At 36.8% G+C, this 21,621-nt stretch overlaps 1 protein-coding gene across 3 annotated transcripts in view; it reads left to right on the top strand.

Annotated features, from left to right (window-relative positions):
• Positions 1 to 2,564: 2,564 nt before the first annotated feature.
• Positions 2,565 to 21,621, top strand: part of LOC106078586 (PDF receptor-like) — a 123,100-nt gene continuing 104,043 nt past the window's right edge. For all 3 annotated transcript variants that reach the window (XM_056029398.1, XM_056029403.1, XM_056029411.1), the window contains exon 1: positions 2,565 to 2,776. In XM_056029398.1, coding sequence (XP_055885373.1) covers positions 2,774 to 2,776 — 3 coding nt within the window. In that variant the 5' untranslated portion in view covers positions 2,565 to 2,773. The remainder of the gene's footprint in view (positions 2,777 to 21,621) is intronic.

Genomic DNA, 21,621 nt, shown 5'->3' with positions numbered 1-21,621 from the left:
CGTAACATTCGCACCATTACACATTCACACTATGCTGCTCACGTAACATTCGCACCATTACACATTCACACTATGCTGCGCACGTAACATTCGCACCATTACACATTCACACTATGCTGCGTACGTAACACACTTATTGCTTTCCCAATGCAATGAAAACTTTGGAAAAAGTTCATAGCAAAGTTCGATAAAATGGTCGGTACTACCGCACTGCTAGGTCATAATAACTTACTAAGTCACAACACCTGGTCCATTAGAAATGTAGGTTGCAAAATAATAACAAAAATGTATTGATTAGTCACTAACAAAAAAATGCATATATTCGAGGATAATATTTTCTTAGCTTCCTTGTACAAAATAAACGTTTAGCCGAAATGCCGCTTCAACCAAAAGCTTAATTTTTTTTTACATATATAATTAATATTTTTGCTCTAGAACCTAATTGCGTATTTGTGTTATATGGGAGATTACTCCTGTAGTGCAATGTTAAAGTTGTGTAGAGTGGAAAGCTAAGTGATGAGTTACGAGTTACCTCTCCTGATTATTTAGACATGTTTATTGCTTATGGCACAAATAAACTGGAGATCCGCGACTAATTAAGTTCCCCAGGTAAGAGACCTTAAAAATTCAATTTCTTTCCCTGCAGTGGTTCAGATGAGACACTTATTGCTGTTTTGTGCATGTCCACCTGCGTGGCCTACCTAGCACAATGCGTATACAATGGTTCATATCTTTCTTGAGAACACGCGTTTTAACGTTGTCTTATTCGTTAGAGGGAAGAAGATGGCATTCAAGAAAGTTATTTATTACACTTGAAATACACGAAAAGATTTTATTTCTTGGAAGGTTTAGTCAATGTGTGTGTAGTTCCAAGAGTAACGTAAATGTAGACTTCCCCTTTCAGATCTTGAGATCTATAGGGCAGATAATTTTAAACTTATCTGTTTCTTTGGCCAACAATTAACAAGCAGGGTGTCATGCGGCCAGCACAACGACCAACCGCCTTTACTTTTCAACTAAAGTCAGCTACCCATTAGCAGGGGCGCCTTAAAAATCCTGAAAATTCAAACTCATTTTTCGACGAGATTCGAACACAGGACCCCAGGTTCGGAATCTAAGCGATTAACCTCTCAGCCACCGCGCCCCCTTTTACAAGAGTGACAATGTTATTCCAGGTAATAAAAGATCTCAGGACCTAGCCGATTAAGTGGAGCATTACTTACAAGAGCTAGGTTCATCTATAGTCTATGGTCCATAATAAAAGATCTCAGGACCTAGCAGATTAAGTGGAGCATCACTTACAAGAGCTAGGTTCATCTATAGTCTATGGTCCATAATAAAAGATCTCAGGACCTAGCAGATTAAGTGGAGCATCACTTACAAGAGCTAGGTTCATCTATAGTCTATGGTCCATAATAAAAGATCTCAGGACCTAGCAGATTAAGTGGAGCATTACTTACAAGAGCTAGGTTCATCTATAGTCTATGGTCCATAATAAAAGATCTCAGGACCTAGCAGATTAAGTGGAGCATCACTTACAAGAGCTAGGTTCATCTATAGTCTATGGCCCATCTATAGTCTATGGCCCATTAAAACGTTGAGATAGTATTTTCATAGCAAACTTTAGAGCAAGTTAGATTCTATAAATATGGTGTAATGTTCTTGTGTGTGTGTGTGTGTGTGTGTGTGGCGGACAGGGTGGGAGGGACGGAGAGGGAGAGACGGAGAGGGAGAGAGAGAAAGAGAGGTTGGCTAGAGGGGTAAATAAAGAGCGAATAGATTATATAGAGGAAGACTGGGTGTAGATTGGTATAGTGTTTATTTGTTTTGTTGTCATAATGTTAGCAGTTCTCGGTTAAAACATAGTAATTGTCACTGTCAATGTCCCTGACCTTACCATACACTTTCCAAGTAATCAATATGATATATAAACACAAAATCTTACAATCTATCAATGCGGCTCAAATTGTAGACGCGACCCAATCAAGTTTATTCCTACTTCCGTTGTACTGAATTTAAGACACTACATACTATTTAATCACACACACATCACTAGTTCTGAATTCCTGTGTTTCTTTCTGCCATGGGAGAGGGAATACTAGTGCTGCTGATGGTGACTTCGTATTTGCACCCATCGCCTCATTTAAAAAAAAAATACACCATCTTGATTAGTTATGTAACATTATTAGAACGTGTCACACTAGCGTTGCATTTTGACCGTGGCCAGTGTAAAATATCTCCTTCTTTTTGACGTGATTCCAAACTTGTCACATTGTCACATGCTGTTCTGTGCTACTTTCTCAACGTGAAGACAAAATTGTCACAATCGTCTGGCTGCTGTCACCGAGTTGTAGACACTGTGTGTCACACACACGTCGCTGGCACACAGTCCTGGCGCTGATTTCTTATTAAACCGTCACATATTACTTCACCGCCACATATAGGTATTGCCCCCTCCCCTCCTCCCCACTTCTAGCTTCACCAGGACGGCGGGCGGGGGAGGAGAGATCGATGGGGAGAGAAAAAAAATGAAAGTTGGCGGTGCGCGGGTCGTGAAAGGAGTACTCGCGCCCAGTCGACACCAGGGGGGGAGTAGCTGCATCGCTGCTCAGTTCGAAGGAATTAAAGAGATCCCAAGGAGTCGTTGGGTCAGATAGAACGTGACAAGATGTGAACTGGACATTCTGTGTGAGCAACTTTTAGTCTTTCAGTACTCATACACAAAGCATTGGACATTGTGTTCCCTGGAACTTATTTAACACTTTTCTAAAACATGGTGAGTTCATTTTGAATTTCAGGACAGCGGTTATCTTCTCTTTCCTTCTTCTTGTTGTTGGGTGAGAGAGTCGAGCAGTCATTAGTTACATTAGTATGTAGTGTGTGTGTGTTTGTTTGTTTGTATACACTTCTACCAATGTAAACATTTCACACACTAAAATTATTTCTTTTTATATATTTAGTTTCCAATTGGCCAGCAGCAGGTTAGTTGGTTGTATCCCTGAACTAATGTAGCTAAATGTTGAAACAAACTACGTAGAACTATGTGGTAAATAAACTCTTTGACAATTATTGCGTGCATAGATTCAGACGAGATTAGTTGATTATAGAGTTATCTATTAACTATTTATCCATATCAAATATTATCACTCTGAGATTTCGTCGAGGTGTGTCTAGATACAAGTAAGGAGCTGATAACTTTTTTTTTTACTTACTTTTAATTTCTATCAAATTTCTTTAATTTCAATCAATTTTAACTAATCAATGTTACAGAAATCAGACTAACTAATCAATTTTACAGACAATCAGACTAACTACTCAATCAGACCTACGCTATGCTGTTATTAATGCGCAGTAACGTTCCATTGTGAAATACATTCATTTAGTTATAGTCTGAAATCTTCGAGTTGGCTTTTTATTTGTCCTGACTGACAGATCAACATCTGAATAAAGTCTTTTCCACAACTTCCACTATTTAGGCCCTATCACTTGGAAGATCTAGATCTAGTAATTAAAGTAAATAAGAGATGACTTGTGCCGATAGAGAGCTATTTAAAGAGTAACCTCGTGACAGAAATATTTTCTTAAACTTATTTTTACGTAGGCGTAAAAAAAAGAAAAGCGGCACTGGTTGTGAGCCAGATGGAAGATTGTTTGGTTCACGGGACGAGTGTATGTATTTTATGCGTTTTTTTTTTAACCATAAACTAAACAATGTTAAGGACACTAAATTGAACTTCTTTTTCCCTAAAAAACGTACGAGAGACAAACTCCTATTTTATAGTACGCACTAACACTTCTTATGGCCATCAGTTTGGCCATAGTATATTCCAATGAGATGGCTGTCTTTGAATTGCACATCCCTGATGCCTGTGCTACGCTATTGTTGAAATAGTCGGTATATGTGTATATCACCTTGAACACTTTTAACTTCATCAATAAAACGGCCCACATTACAAAGTTACCTCACAACTGACACAATTTTCTAGCCCTTAAATTCTCTGAAAGGCCCACAAGCGGATATAATAGAATATTCATAAACATTTTTTAGCCCCATTAGTTGTAGCCTTCTTAACTACGTACCACTATATCTACCACTATAATGCCCTCAAACAAACACACACACACTATTTTTAATGAAACGCCCGCCCCCCAACATTTTGTGGCCCTTGTATGTGTCGCTGGTACAGCCAGCCTGACACTAATTTCTCTATTTGCAACTTAGTCCACTCTTGACATATTTATTTGTATTTGGTCAGTCTTGGATCTAGATCTAGAGAAGCACCTTATTTAGAATAACCCGTCTTCACAAACCTTATTATACATTATTTTAAACTTCCCAAAACACATACAAACACACTTTTAATAGGCCCTTTTATTCACTGGTCAATTTTAATTTTTAAGACTTTTAATTTTTTATCTAGAAAAGAAGTCTACTTTTAGATCTAGAATAATCTAGATGTAGTTGTTTTAAAATTGGTCTACTCATTATATAGAATAATCTAGATGTAGTTGTTTTAAAATTGGTCTACTCATTATATAGAATAATCTAGATGTAGTTGTTTTAAAATTAGTCTACTCATTATCATTAACTACAGGATTTAATTTTCAAATTGTAGAAATTCCCCCCATACACACACACAAGCGCGCACGTACGCTTTCATACATATGTAAAAACAGATTTGATAAACACACTATTCTAAGGGTAATGCCACACAATCACACTGTCAATTATGTACACCTAGAGGAGAATAAGATTTATAATCTAGATCTGTGACGACAAAAAGAAAGATAAGGAGATTAACGATGAAACAAAAGAAAGTTACGCAGCAAAAAAGTGCTAAAAGAGGACAAAAATATAGTTTTGTACTTCAGACATGAAAATATCGGCTTTCAAAGCCATACGTGGTAGAAGTGAAGAAAGAAAAGATGACATTTTCGTATTTTAACACGCACGGCAAGTGGAAGAATTAGTGAATAGGAGTGGCCAGAACACAAAATTGTAGATTGTAGATGACTGCAAACGGTAGAGATTCTATTACAATTGGATTCAGCACTGCTAAAAAGTGCACTAAAATTATCCTATAAATTTACAATAAAACATATCTCTCAACATATCAACTTATCTCAACATGTCAACTTATCTCAATATGTCAACTTATCTCAACATGTCAACTTATCTCAACATATCAACTTATCTCAACATATCAACTTATCTCAACATATCAACTTATCTCAACATATCAACTTATCTCAACATATCAACTTATCTCAACATATCAACTTATCTCAACATATCAACTTATCCTCAACATGTCAACTTATCTCAACATATCAACTTATCTCAACATATCAACTTATCTCAACATATCAACTTATCTCAACATATCAACTTATCCTCAACATGTCAACTTATCTCAACATGTCAACTTATCTCAACATGTCAACTTATCTCAACATGTCAACTTATCCTCAACATATCAACTTATCTCAACATATCAACTTATCTCAACATATCAACTTATCTCAACATATCAACTTATCTCAACATATCAACTTATCCTCAACATGTCAACTTATCTCAACATATCAACTTATCTCAACATGTCAACTTATCTCAACATGTCAACTTATCCTCAACATGTCAACTTATCCTCAACATATCAACTTATCCTCAACATATCAACTTATCCTCAACATGTCAACTTATCCTCAACATATCAACTTATCTCAACATGTCAACTTATCCTCAACATACCAACTTATCTCAACATATCAACTTATCCTCAACATGTCAACTTATCCTCAACATATCAAGTTATCTCAACATATCAACTTATCTCAACATATCAACTTATCTCAACATATCAACTTATCCTCAACATATCAACTTATCTCAACATGTCAACTTATCTCAACATGTCAACTTATCCTCAACATGTCAACTTATCCTCAACATATCAACTTATCTCAACATGTCCACTTATCTCAACATGTCAACTTATCTCAACATGTCAACTTATCCTCAACATGTCAACTTATCTCAACATGTCAACTTATCCTCAACATGTCAACTTATCTCAACGTGTCAACTTATCTCAACATGTCAACTTATCTCAACATGTCAACTTATCTCAACATGTCAACTTATCCTCAACATATCAACTTATCTCAACATATCAACTTATCTCAACATATCAACTTATCTCAACATGTCAACTTATCTCAACATATCAACTTATCCTCAACATGTCAACTTATCTCAACATATCAACTTATCTCAACATGTCAACTTATCTCAACATGTCAACTTATCCTCAACATGTCAACTGATCCTTAACATATCAACTTATCCTCAACATATCAACTTATCCTCAACATGTCAACTTATCCTCAACATATCAACTTATCTCAACATGTCAACTTATCCTCAACATATCAACTTATCTCAACATATCAACTTATCCTCAACATGTCATTTTATCCTCAACATATCAACTTATCTCAACATATCAACTTATCTCAACATATCAACTTATCTCAACATATCAACTTATCCTCAACATGTCAACTTATCCTCAATTCTATACACACCGGATACACTAAAATACTCTAATAGGCATAACTTTAATGTGAAGTAGTCAAGACATTGTTCTAATTGACTTTCTAAGTAACACATCTTTATGTGAAGTAATCAAGACATTGTTCTAATTGACTTGCTAAGTAACACATCTTTATGTGAAGAAGTCAAGACATTGTTCTAATTGACTTGCTAAGTAACACATCTTTATGTGAAGTAGTCAAGACATTGTTCTAATTGACTTGCTAAGTAACACATCTTTATGTGAAGTAATCAAGACATTGTTCTAATTGACTTGCTAAGTAACACATCTTTATGTGAAGTAGTCAAGACATTGTTCTAATTGACTTGCTAAGTAACACATCTTTATGTGAAGTAGTCAAGACATTGTTCTAATTGACTTGCTAAGTAACACATCTTTATGTGAAGTAGTCAAGACATTGTTCTAATTGACTTGCTAAGTAACACATCTTTATGTGAAGTAGTCAAGACATTGTTCTATTTAACTTGCTAAGTAACACATCTTTATGTGAAGTAATCAAGACATTGTTCTATTTAACTTGCTAAGTAACACACACCCTGTCAACACTTCACCAACCAAAAATAGTACGAAGCATGAGGTAACAGAAAGTGCTCACTGTGTCAGGGGAGAATACTTCATTTCAACCTTCTGGTGGCAGCACCCGACACAAATTTCTAATTACCATCGAGGTTAGGGTTTTGTAGAGCCGTTGTAGCAGATTAGCCATGGCAGACACTTTAGTGGTTCTCAAAGTAATTCTTCAGCGTCAGACTTTATTTTACTAAATATTCCATGACATTTTACATGTCGCGGCCAATCATTGATACACAGGCACGGTCAGAAGTTTCATTTAAAATTAACAGGCTGCAACATTTTCAGACTTTTTTTTTTCTGCATTTGTTTTTATTTCTTTATCTACGATCCAAGACCCTTCTTGTGAGCCTTTATCTACGATCCCTTCATGTAAGACTAACTTTACGATCCAAGACCCTTCTTGTGAGCCTTTATCTACGATCCCTTCATGTGAGCCTAACTTTACGATCCAAGACCCTTCTTGTGAGCCTAACTTTACGATCCAAGACCCTTCTTGTGAGCCTATTTAAAAAACAACACATTATTTCTTCTGAAACATTGTTGCCCTCTAGAAAGAAGATGAGTATAACAATCAATATAACAATCAATATAACAATTAATATAACAATAACCTAGAGTTCAAATCTTCAAACACACATAATAGAAGCTAGGTGTGGCTTCCATCGCTCCTGGCCTCCTTCCATGTCTTCTCTATTTCTACCTTCTCTCCTCTATTCCTACCTTCTCTCCTCTATTCCTACCTTCTCTCCTCTATTCCTACCTTCTCTCCTCTATTCCTACCTTCTCTCCTCTATTCCTACCTTCTCTCCTCTATTCCTACCTTCTCTTCTCTATACCTACCTTCTCTCCTCTATTCCTACCTTCTCTCCTCTATTCCTACCTTCTCTCCTCTATTCCTACCTTCTCTCCTCTATTCATACCTTCTCTCCTCTATTCATACCTTCTCTCCTCTATTCCTACCTTCTCTCCTCTATTCCTACCTTCTCTCCTCTATTCCTTCTCTTCGTCCTGCCTTTCAGACAGTTTTCGCCATTTGTGGTTTCAAAGTGAAGGTGACGTAGCCATTCATTGGAGGTGAACAGTTTCAAAGTTTCTCTTATGAGAACAGCTTACTAACGAGCTTATCTTATGAGAACAGCTTACTAACGAGCTTATCTTATGAGAACAACTTACTAACGAGCTTATCTTATGAGAACAGTTAACTCACGAGCTGCTCTTATAAGACCAGCTTACTCATGAGGACCAGCGGTGAGCATGTGCAATATTTAATCAAACTGTGGATTTGAGCAAGAGGTTAAATAAAAATATTCTATTTAAACCGGCAACAACAACAATTGGCTACCGGTACAATGAACAAATTCAATGATTAACTTCTAAGAAATATAGATAGATAACTGTTTTATCGACTTTCCACAGTGTAACAGAATTAATACTTGACTGTGTAAAACACTTTTAAAAAAGCTCGTCGGTTTAGAGAATGTCTGTATCTCGCGCATTTATAAACTTCTTGTCTCTATCTGAACATCATGTTAACAGTGTGTATGGACTTGAATCTAAAGTGTCTCAACATCATATCTGTCTAACCATCCTGTCAACATTATGTCATAACCGTTGTCTAAACTGTCTCGACTTCCTATCCTGTGAGTACAGTCTTCAATAAATAGTCTTAAAAACAAACAAACACGTGAACTGAAGTCTATATTAAAACGTAAATCTAAGTACTGTTAGGCGCTTCCGATGTGTCTAATGGAGATAAACCAAACGGAGGTACCACTCAACGAGATCCAATAACACCAGCGAAAGGCCGAACAATCAATAGAAGTTAGTCGACGCTGATAATGAATGTCTCACAAGAAGTTTAAAGGGAACCGTCGAATATCAGCTAACGTTCATCACAAGCTTGCTATCTCCAATCCATCCCGAAAGTAATCTGTATGTTTACATCAGCTGATATTTATATCTCCTCCTAGGCTTGTTTTTGACTAGTCACGTGAGTCACGTCATTGTCTCTAAGTCAAAACTTCCCCTAGTTCCGAAACAAATAATCCAGTGACGTACCGGCACCTTTTTCACTGTGGGGACAATATTTGTTTTGCTTTTCTTGTATTTTAACGTTTATTATTTATTTATTAGTAGTTAAAAGTTAGGCGATCCAACACTGAGTACCGGCACCTATTTTGTTATCCAAAAAAAGCACTGAAATAACGAATCCCTAATCGTGCAATAACAGTACACAACCGCACACCACTCTAAGACTTGCATTGAATCAACACAGCAATGCCAACAACACACGCAAATAAAGTACCCAAACCAAGCAACCAACAATAACGTTGGATTGAATCTAAATGTTTTGTGGGTCCGAACCTTCGCCCTCTGCCTCACACACACACACACACAAATGTTAATTGTAAGTTCCCTCAACCAACTTTACTAATCAGAAAAAAACAAACACGCTTATTATTTGACTAAAATAAATGCTTCTGGTAGAATATCAATAATTGGATCTTTTAAACTTTCCTCCTTTTCAATGTTTGTTTCATTAAAAAAAATCTACAACTCCGGCAGAAATTAAGAAAATTAAAAACACAGTCTCATAAAACACGCAACAAGTTTCAATAGTAAATAGATAGAAATTTTATTTCATAAAACGAAAATATGCAAGAAATGAATCTCTTCTATAATCTAGCAGATTTTATCAAGTACCTAAAATTCTAAACAAGTAAATAGATGAACAGATGAACTAGATCCTCTATGTATGCCCACAAGTCAGTTAAAGATGATGCACAATACTAAATGTTTATTTTCAATACTTTATTAAATAATCATGATTCATCTAATTGAAGGACAATTTAAAATGAGATTCCATTTCACAATATTGATTTTAAGATCTGCATGTGACAAGATGGATTTGGATGAGAAATGTCAGTTACTAAACGAGAATTCAATGAAGATTATTTGGCAAGAGCATTTTGACCAGCACTATAAACACGACCAGAACAATAAACATTACATTGTAATTTAAAGTGTGTCTGGATATTACACGTTGGTATTGAAATGGTGTGTATTTATTTGCCAAAACAATTAAAAAGCTCTTATGGTTTTTTGTTTGGATTTTCAAAATTTAAATAGTGTAAAAATGTGAATAACACACACACACACAATGAAACAGAAAGTTTTATGTCGTTAAAATTTTGGGTTCAGTCTAAAATCTAAATATAATCTGCTCATTAACTTGAAGGCGTTACAAAAGTCAGTGCAAGTCAATGTAACTGCTGCAATTGCGTGATTCTTACAAATGGTAGACTTATTTGTAGTGACACAAGTCCAAGCGTATCCTTGAAATAATATGCGCCACACACCTATCCACTTCAGTAAATGAAATAATTTATCATCGTAAGTTTGAGACTTATTATAAATGATCACCTAGAATCATTAAAGTCCAAAGGCACAATATAAATGACATCAAATAGTCAACGAAGTGGAAAAAAAAGAGGAATAACTCTACTTGCATATTCCAAATTTTCCGATTAATCACTTTTGTTTACTCTTCGATCTAGAATAAATCTAGAAATATGTCAAGCTTATTTTAAGGGCTATTTATAGCTCCAGTCGACATGTATCTATATTTAGATCAAACACAAATGTTCAGAGTCTTAACAAATGTCTCGGCAATCAAGGGACGTTTAATGACGCGACAGTCTACGAATGAGCCCCACCCTCCCCCCACCTGGATAGAGCCTATGCCATTCAATTGTTAATGTCACGCTTAAAATTGTACTTCAGGTGAAAATATTAAGTTTAAAGATAGACGAAGGTATATGGTTATAGACTCATCCTTAGAATATAGACTCATCCTTAGAATATAGACTCATCCTTAGAATAATTGAAATGAATTCACTATCTTTTTTATTTATCCTACATTTAGTCAGGCGGGAAGGAGTTAATTGGTTGGATTCCCACTCGACACTTTTCACATGGTAAATGTAAGTAACATATCCGATTTCACCGGAACCTGGGACTCACTGGTAACACAAGATGCTAAATGACGAAATTACAGCTACTTTCAGTGAGTTATTTTTAGTACTTTGGACACTAAAGCTCCGCTAGGTGTCGCTAGCAGGACAGATGAAATTTAGACGCTGGACACTTCCAGACTCAGAATAGAGGCAGGGGCGGGAGACACAAGTGACCATAAGTCTCCAGGATACCAGGGGACTTCAATGTGAGTGGACTGTACAAGGGCTAAATCACGTGATGTGGATCTATAATTGCATCTTAGGCGATGTGGTCAGGAGACATCGAACTTAGATTCAAACTAAATCATCGCTTCACATCGTCTGAAACAAGGTCTTCTCTAAGACATATCCTATCATCTGAAAGAAAGTCTACTTTCTAGAGAAATCTCTTGTAAAAACCATTTGTTGGAAATATTAAACAATAAAAAAAAAAGCCTCTAAAAAATAAATCAATGGGTTGAGTAAGATACATAATATTTCAGAATTTCTTTTGTTAGACCATTTCGTTTTACACGCGACTCAGGAAATCATTTTCCCATAGAACTGTTTGGAAGCTTTTTTTTTTTTTTTTTTTAAAATTCGGTACAAATAACAAAGTGTTGTCAGGTCAATCGTTTTCAGAGTAGATGTAGTTTGTCTATCTTCAGTTCTTGTGTCTTGGTTAAGAACTAGTTATTTCAATTTAAAGGAGGTCGACCTAGCAAACTAATTTCATTGTCAAAACTATTCAAGAGCTTAATATAGAGCTATCGAAGTATTTCCTATGGAATAACGTAGAGGTTAACATGTCCTGTAACTGGACAAAAGACAATTTTGTATAAAGAATTTGTTAAACCTTTATAGCTGATTCTAATAAAAACTAAAATTCACCTTCCCACATGTCTGAAGACAAAGAGACTTGTTTAAGTGAGTGCACTTTATCTGGCACAGAAGGCTCACTTTTAGTTGGCAACATAACACACATCATAGTCGCTAATCGTCGCTTCCATCGCTCCTGGCCTCCTTTCTTGTCTTCTTTATTCCTACCTTCTCTTCTTCAGTCTTTCTCTAGAGCTCATCCTTCTATCTTCTCATCACGCTCTCCTCATTATATTCTTAAGCAACGCCACCCATCATGAAACCTGATCCAGGTGTGAATGGGAAGATAGCCGTATTCAGCATCTTTTTGAAACAACAAATAATATACAATGTACACATTTAGGGGGCAATACATTTTATTTTAGTTGTAGCTTACTATATATAACTAGATATGAGTACACGTGTCGAAAGAGTTCCTTCAGTGGTATCAAAGGTAAAACCCAAGTTTAGTTTAAGGAGGTAATATGTTGTCATTGTAGTATCACAACTGATTGGTTCCCGTTTATTTGTTTAAATATAGATTTAATTGTGGTGAGTTAACCAGTTCCAAATAATTTTATTTTAAAAGATGTGAGCAAAAATAGAAATTACAAATAAAACCAGGAGAAAAAAGCGGAAGTTGTTTAATGGAACTGTGTCACGTCTGCTAGGAAATAGATTGAATAAGTCAGAGAGACTTCAGCTAGTAATCATTAGTATCGCTTCGAATGATGCCTATTTATTGGTTCATTGGTTCTGAATAGAGTCAAGAACGAGGGACGTCTTGAAAACCCTTTCGCTGAGATAAAATAGTTCCTTTTGGGAAGCTTAAGTATTTAAAATAGTTCCTTATGGGAAGCGTAAGTAGTTATTACTAGTTGCGGATAAATGAGGAAAAGCTGATGAGGTTCGTGGCTGCTTCTTCTCCTCTTCCGCTAGGTGTCGCTTGTCCTTAAAACGAATTCGCAAACTATTTTTTGAACAAAGGTTTCTAATTGCTGTTTTTATCTCAACGTGGCCATACATGATCTGATCCCATCTGGACAAACGCTTGAATCCCATTTGGTTTTGACCATACATAATTAGTGCATAGTTAAATTATCAAACTTTAAACAAATTAGTGGAAAATTTAATCTCACATCATTTTAAAAGAATTTAAAGTTAATGTATTTATAATAAGATTTTTATTTACAAAAAAAAAAAAATCAAATGTTTATAGATCTGGATCCCGAAGACTTACACTAATTGTATTATCGGTGTTATATTCCTTTCAATCTCACTGGGGAAATGTTAGTAATGGATAAAAAAAGGAAAACAAACTGAAAATTTTAAATGAAAACGTAGTTTTTTAAATACTAGCATCTGTTTAAGGTGGTCACATTCAGTAAAGCGAGCAGATAGGTTGACTGTCGAGGGTTTGAAGCTAAAATTACAGGGAAATTATCTATCGGTTTCAAATTAAATCACCGCACACCTAGCTTTAAAGAGACACTTGACCTAATTGAAGATAAATGATAAAATATTTGTACAAATATTCCTAACCGACCTAATTGAAAACGAGATTTAAGTCGATTTTGAAGTCAGGCTACTTGGATAAACATTTGGGAGAAAGTTGACATTATCCGCAAGGACTGTGTGTGTGTCCGAGAAAGAGAGAGTAAGAGAGAGTGAGAGAAAGAAAGAGAGAGAGAGAGAAAGAGAGAGTGAGAGAAAGAAAGAGAGAGAAAGAGAGAGATCGACATTTAGAACAACGATCACGTAATCGACATTTTCTGGTTGACGGACGCCACATGAAACGTCAACGATATTTAAATATAAATTGAACTTTTCAGGAGAAAATCTCATTATAGTTTTTAAATGTTTGTCTGTACTTTCTATTCTGTGACAATGGCAATAGCTTCCCTTATATTTTTCTATCATAAATTATGGTTTTACTGAACTTTATGGACTTTAATTGTTTTCGAAAATCATTATAAATCTTTAATTGCCAAGTCCTAAGATTGAAGTTTACATGAATACCAGCTTCATTGTGGTCAAAGATTGATGTGGTCAAGAGTAGATGTGTTGGAGATGTATGATGTACAAAGCACCCAAACATTATTCCATATAAGCTTCAGACATTTAGGACACCACATTCTATACATGTACAAGGTAAAACTTAGATCGTATCATCTTACAGCCTTGCCTCTTGGTCGTGTGCTCTATGCTACGGACTGTGATTACTGTGATCTATCTTATCAGTATTGTCGCATCTTTTGTAGTTCTTCTTTCTTAAGGTATTATAAATCTACTCGTGATGTTTCTAAGAATGAGTTGTTTGACCTTTTGGAATCTCAATTTCTACAAGGTGTTTTTATCATGTCAACTGAAATGTAAGTAGGCATTTTCAGCGAAAGTCTCTGAAGACTATATAGCTCATTGACAAGACCTCAGTTTGAAATGCATTCATCCCCATTACGGGAGAGTCTAACTACCTCTAAACAGGTCTCTTAAAAACTAATAAATAGGTCTTAAAAACTAACACAAATTCAGTATGGCTAAAACAATGCAAGATTTCGGAAAGAACCAAGAGAGAGAGAGAGAGAGAGAGATCGAGAGAGAGAGAGAGAGAAAGAGAGAGAGAGAGAAAAGAAGAAACACGGTTAAGCGTGGCTATAAGATGTACATCATTCACTGTCTCACTAAATACGATAAACGTCCGTGACCTCTGTCTCACCGATTCACGCACAAAAAATTCATACACACACACATACTGATTCACATACACACACTGAATCACAATCCGATACCAACAACTAAACAATCAACCACTCGAGCTATTAAGCGGTCAGTTATATTTTTTTCCTCTGGCTTTCTCTGTGTTCTGCCTGGGCTAACAAAGCTCTGATTGACAGATCAGGCTACAGGTGATCAAGTTAAGCAGATTTCCACTGGGGTATTAGAGTAAAGTAAGGAGGTCCTCTGTCAGAACCAGACACTCTTGAAACCAGCCACAGCTTTAGTGGACCAGCTACATCACTGGCGAGTGTCCCAAATCGAGTAGAGCTTCATTGTGGTCAAAGATTGATGTGGTCGAGAGTAGATGTGTCGGAGATGTATGATGTACAAAGGGCCCAAACATTCTTCCATATAATCTTCAGACATTTAGGACACAACATTCTTCCATATAAGCTTCAGACATTTAGGACACAACATTCTTCCATATAATCTTCAGACATTTAGTATACAACATTCTTCCATATAAGCTTCAGACATTTAGGACACAACATTCTTCCATATAAGCTTCAGACATTTAGTATACAACATTCTTCCATATAAGCTTCAGACATTTAGGACACAACATTCTTCCATATAAGCTTCAGACATTTAGGATACAATATTCTTCCATATAATCTTCAGACATTTAGGATACAACATTCTTCCATATAATCTTCAGACATTTAGGATACAGCATTCTTCCATATAATCTTCAGACATTTAGGACACCACATTCTATACATGTACAAGGTATAACTTAGATCGCATCATCTTACAGCCTTGCTTCTTGGTCCTGTGCTCTATGCTTCGGACTGTGATTACGATAGCCTCGAATTCGAACCATGTCTGTAGCCAGAGGCGTAATGAGGGAGGGGACAGGGGTCATGGGTCATGATGCTATGGGCGCCACCCATAAGGGTAGGGGCGCCACACGCAGAGAAGCGCCAAAAAATACAATTATTGTAAATATTTTATTTAGGAAATACATGCTAAGGTTATTTGTATTATGTTATTAAATTATTTTTTTTTATTTATTTATTTTTTTTATCGACTTTGTACATTTAGAGACTTGTGTCCTATAGATCTAGTTATAACCAGAATGTGCCTTAAAAAAATCGAAACACAAAAGGCAATTTATTTTTTTACTGTTTCTTGAACATGAAGTCTTCATGTCTATAACAGCAGCAATGACTTAGACAAATACATTCTAGATGAGCACATCATTCCAAGCGATTCTCACCAGCTCTCCATACACTTGGGCTGGTACAGGGCATACAATTCCATAAGGTCTAATTTTGGTGAGCTAAGAGGTGGTCAACTTTCCTTGGCTGACATAGAAGAAAGCACCTGGTTGCATGCGGCCTCAGAACGAGGTCACCCACGAAGGCCGCAGAATACACATTTGAGACCAAAAGAAAATCCACTTCCGAGTACAAACGTAGACGGCGAAAAGAAAATCTAAATCGACCACCTGCGGACAACGGTTATGCTTACCCTGATTGTGGCAAAATATGTAGGTCACAGCTGGGGCTACGCAGCCAGGGGAAATACTGCACTCCTCACCAATCTTCGGACTTATTATTTGTTTCCATGCAATCATTTCATTTATTTCAATATTATTATTATATTACTAATTATTGTCATTTGACTAAGTTCCAGAAAAGTAATTATAGTGTCATTTTTAATTATAAAGTACTTTTACAGACTATAGTCCATAGTAAAGCTCCGTATATAAAGTGCAAAGATGAATAATAGTTTTGATTTTAAAAGGTCTTACTTTCTATTCCCATTTTTCAGCTGCCTTCATTAAGTCCAAAACTTCATTTATTCAAGAAATGAAGCGGAATTAATATGACATTTCTCAATCGACCAAACATAGGAAATTTAAAAATAGTATTCCATCCTCTGAATGAAAATATTTAAGTTTCAGTCTCAGTTCGATTGTTGTGGAATGTGCTAGAAATATTTGATTCGGTTTTCCACACTATTACGATGGTCTCAATGGTAGTTCAGTGTAGGCATCGCCTTGTCAACAAGCTGACTGAATGTCCGAATTCCAACATCCACGTCTTTCTACATCTCTTCTGCAATAGATGAACAGACGAAATGCTCTATTCATAAACGTCAATTACTTATTCATATAAGAATTTATCAATGCCAGATTTACGACAGAGCCTTATCCTTAATTAGGATCCTTCACTTTCTAATTCCAAGTACTCATGCCACAAAATGTGCATATGAAATATAAGGAAATAAAGAGAATGAAATGAACAAGTGCTCTATTTATTTCTGCATAAATAAGACATTATTTCAGATTTAGTGAATAGAAAGTGTGTTGCTTTTGATGAGGGAAAGGCCTCCCACAAATCAGTGCATAGGGCCTCATCTTACGACAATTTGATATTGCTGCAGCAATTATTAGTTACAGTAGTAAAATGATATTACGATCTAGAAAAATGTGTCATTCACACAGCCATATTCACCACACACATGTGTTCTTCATACAGCCACACTCACCACACACATGTGTTCTTCACAGAGCCACACTCACCGCATACATGTTTTCTTCACAGAGCCACACTCACCGCATACATGTTTTCTTCACTGAGCTACACTCACACATATATGTGTTCTTCACAGAGCCACACTCACCACACACATGTGTTCTTCACACAGCCACACTCACCACACACATGTGTTCTTCACAGAGCCACACTCACCACACATATGTGTTCTTCACAGAGCCACACTCACCGCATACATGTTTTCTTCACAGAGCCACACTCACCAAATACGTGTGTTCTTCACAGAGCCACACTCACCGCACACATATGTTCTTCACAGAGCCACACTCACCACACACATGTGTTCTTCACAGAGCCACACTCACCACACATATGTGTTCTTCACAGAGCCACACTCACCGCACATATGTGTTCTTCACAGAGCCACACTCACCGCATACATGTTTTCTTCACAGAGCCACACTCACCACACACATGTGTTCTTCAGACAGCCACACTCACCGCATACATGTTTTCTTCACTGAGCTACACTCACACATATATGTGTTCTTCACAGAGCCACACTCACCACACACGTGTTCTTCAGACAGCCACACTCACCACACACATGTGTTCTTCAGACAGCCACACTCACCACACATATGTGTATTTCACAGAGCCACACTCACCACACATATGTGTATTTTACAGAGCCACACTCACCACACATATGTGTATTTCACAGAGCCACACTCACCACACATATGTGTATTTCACAGAGCCACACTCACCACACACATGTGTTCTTCACTCACCTATATCTACTACATAGTTACTCCCCTTTGACATGTCTTCTCCCTCAATGGACTACTTGAATTCACTACAAGGGTTCTCTTCCCCATACAAGTCTAGTCACTACACCGCTCTCTCATCAGCTACTTCTCCCACACCGCTGGCCTCCCATCACCATGCGGCTACTAGAGCTCCTTCCCTGTGAAGTCTCTGACTGCCATGTAGATCTAGATTAGACCATTTATGCCTACGTTATTCAGCTTTCTGAAAGTACAGAGATGAGTTGTGAACGTAATCCGAGCTCTTCGATAAATGTATCCTTCTGGAAGCATCTATTTTAAGTAACTCCTACCTGGTTTTGAAATGTCAAACTCCTTAACTAGAAGTAGAGCTAAAAATAGGCGCCTCTCTTCACTGGATGCTTTCTGTGCAACTCGCCCCACCCCATTATAAGTCATCAATACAGTAGCAGTATCTTACACTGCAGATGTTGCTGATTTAGTAACGGTGTCTCAAATTATACGAAGTAGTGACTGACTAATGGTTTGTATATAAATGTTTGCGTCAGTTCAAGTTATATTTTGTCTTGAAATAATGTCTCTTTCTTTTCGCTATATTTAATGTCCCTTATTTATTACAAAGCTAATTTCCACTCACTCTGTATGGTCAAAAGTTTGTACACGTTATTTTTCCGACACCCAATCTCAGATCAATCTGAAATTTTGCACAGTTATCTCTTTTACCTGACAAGACAAGAATTAAAAAAATAATTAATAAATTAGTTAATTAAATATTGGCAATTAATTATTTTCTTTGGAACCTAGAACAAGGGAAAGAAATAGTAGTTGACAGACGTAGTGGTAAAAGCTGAATTAGTTCCCTTTCTTATCTTATCTTATATAATACAGACGTTACTTCAAAAAAGAAGATGATTACGTCCTACGCGTCATGCATTTAGTCATGCATATTAACCAATGACTTAAATTCTGCCAAGTCACTGGTTTTCCTGGCTAGCTCAGGCAACCCATTCCATGCTCTAATAGCACTAGGGAAGAAGGAGTATTTGTACAAATTTGTCCTAGCATATGGGACGAGGAATGTGCCTTTATCTTTGTGTCTTTCAGAGTATTTTATTAAATTTTGTTTTTGTATTTGAAGATTATGGTTCAGTGTTTTATGTATGATTGCTACTTTACTTTTGAGCCTTCTGTCCTGAAGGCTTTCTAAATTTAGTGATTTTACTAAAGGTGTTACTCTAGTCAAATGTGAATATTCATTTGTTATGAATCTCACTGCTCTATTTTGTGTCTGTTCCAGTTTCTTAATGTTTTCTTGAGTTGAGGGGTCCCAAACGGAGGATGCATATTCTATTATTGGCCTAACCAAGGTTAAATAACATTTTAGTTTTATGTTCTTATTTGATTTATAGAAATTTCTTTTAATAAATCCTAATGCTTTGTTTGATTTTTTTGTAGTTTCATCAATATGTGAATTCCATGATAGTTTTTCATTTATTATATATAACACTTAGTTTTTTTTGCGTTTTTAGTCTGTGTTACTGGTTTGCCATGAATAAGATAAGTGGAATTAATTTGTTTTAGTTTTTTTGTTACTCTTAACAACTGACATTTTTCTGGGTGGAAAGACATGCTCCAATTTGATTCCCATTTCTGTAATTCATCTAATTCTCTTTGTAAAATATCTGTGTCTTGTGTTGTTTTTATTGTTCTATATATTATGCAATCGTCTGCAAATAATCTGACTTTTGTTCCTGAAGTAATGCAATTTGGTAAATCATTTATGTAAATTAAAAAAAGTAGTGGACCCAAGACTGTTCCTTGAGGTACACCTGAGTTTACTGTTATCGGTGTTGATTTAGAGCCATTTATTATTACAGTTTGTTCTCTCCCTATCAGAAAATCTTTAATCCACTGATGCAGTGGACCATTAATGCCGAAATATTTTAATTTTTTAAGCAAACTATGCTGGTGAACTTTGTCAAAAGCCTTAGAAAAATCTAGTAAGATAGCATCTATTTGTTCACTATTATCTAAACCTTTTGAAAAACCGCTTTAAGTTAAGTTTGAACCAAACAATAGATAACTTTATAATCTTCTATTTTCATAAGCACCTCACTAGCAGAGTTGAATGTCGGCTTGAGGAGACTTTAATTACATCACTGATGCAAACTGATACAAATACACTTCGTATAAGCTTCGCTTTTTAAAAAATTATTTTGTATGTTTTTCTTTTGTCCATTGCCTTCTGTCAATTCCTGTTGTAATAGTCTTTACAAAACAGATAAACCATTGTTGTTTCATTTGTAAAGACCATCCCAGAATAGATAAAAGCTTCTAGGTACTTTTATATGTTTCATTCTTAAACAGCTGACAGCTTGTAGATCTCTTCGTAAACTCCTTTTTTAAAACACTGAAAAACCTCTAGGTCCTGTTCACAAAGGCTGCTCTAGGTCCTGTTCACAAAGGCTGCTATAGGTCCTGTTCACAAAGGCAGCTCTAGGTCCTGTTCACAAAGGCTGCTCTAGGTCCTGTTCACAAAGGCTGCTCTAGGTCCTGTTCACAAAGGCTGCTTTAGGTCCTGTTCACAAAGGCAGCTCTAGGTCCTGTTCACAAAGGCTGCTCTAGGTCCTGTTCACAAACGCAGCTCTAGGTCCTGTTCACAAAGGCTGCTCTAGGTCCTGTTCACAAAGGCTGCTATAGGTCCTGTTCACAAAGGCTGCTCTAGGTCCTGTTCACAAACGCAGCTCTAGGTCCTGTTCACAAAGGCTGCTCTAGGTCCTGTTCACAAAGGCTGCTCTAGGTCCTGTTCACAAAGGCTGCTTTAGGTCCTGTTCACAAAGGCTGCTCTAGGTCCTGTTCACAAAGGCTGCTCTAGGTCCTGTTCACAAAGGCTGCTTTAGGTCCTGTTCACAAAGGCAGCTCTAGGTCCTGTTCACAAAGGCTGCTCTAGGTCCTGTTCACAAACGCAGCTCTAGGTCCTGTTTACAAAGGCTGCTTTAGGTCCTGTTCACAAAGGCTGCTCTAGGTCCTGTTCACAAAGGCTGCTCTAGGTCCTGTTCACAAACGCAGCTCTAGGTCCTGTTCACAAAGGCTGCTCTAGGTCCTGTTCACAAAGGCTGCTCTAGGTCCTGTTCACAAAGGCTGCTCTAGGTCCTGTTCACAAAGGCAGCTCTAGGTCCTGTTCACAAAGGCTGCTCTAGGTCCTGTTCACAAACGCAGCTCTAGGTCCTGTTCACAAAGGCTGCTCTAGGTCCTGTTCACAAACGCTGCTTTAGGTCCTGTTCACAAAGGCTGCTCTAGGTCCTGTTCACAAACGCAGCTCTAGGTCCTGTTCACAAAGGCTGCTCTAGGTCCTGTTCACAAAGGCTGCTCTAGGTCCTGTTCACAAAGGCTGCTCTAGGTCCTGTTCACAAAGGCTGCTTTAGGTCCTGTTCACAAAGGCAGCTCTAGGTCCTGTTCACAAAGGCTGCTCTAGGTCCTGTTCACAAACGCAGCTCTAGGT

The sequence above is a fragment of the Biomphalaria glabrata genome, chromosome 1 (assembly GCF_947242115.1).
Source record: "Biomphalaria glabrata chromosome 1, xgBioGlab47.1, whole genome shotgun sequence".
In the NCBI taxonomy this organism is placed as follows: Eukaryota; Metazoa; Mollusca; class Gastropoda; family Planorbidae; genus Biomphalaria; species Biomphalaria glabrata.
The sequence above is the reverse complement of the archived record's forward strand: the minus strand, read 5'-3'. Positions and strand labels throughout refer to the sequence as shown.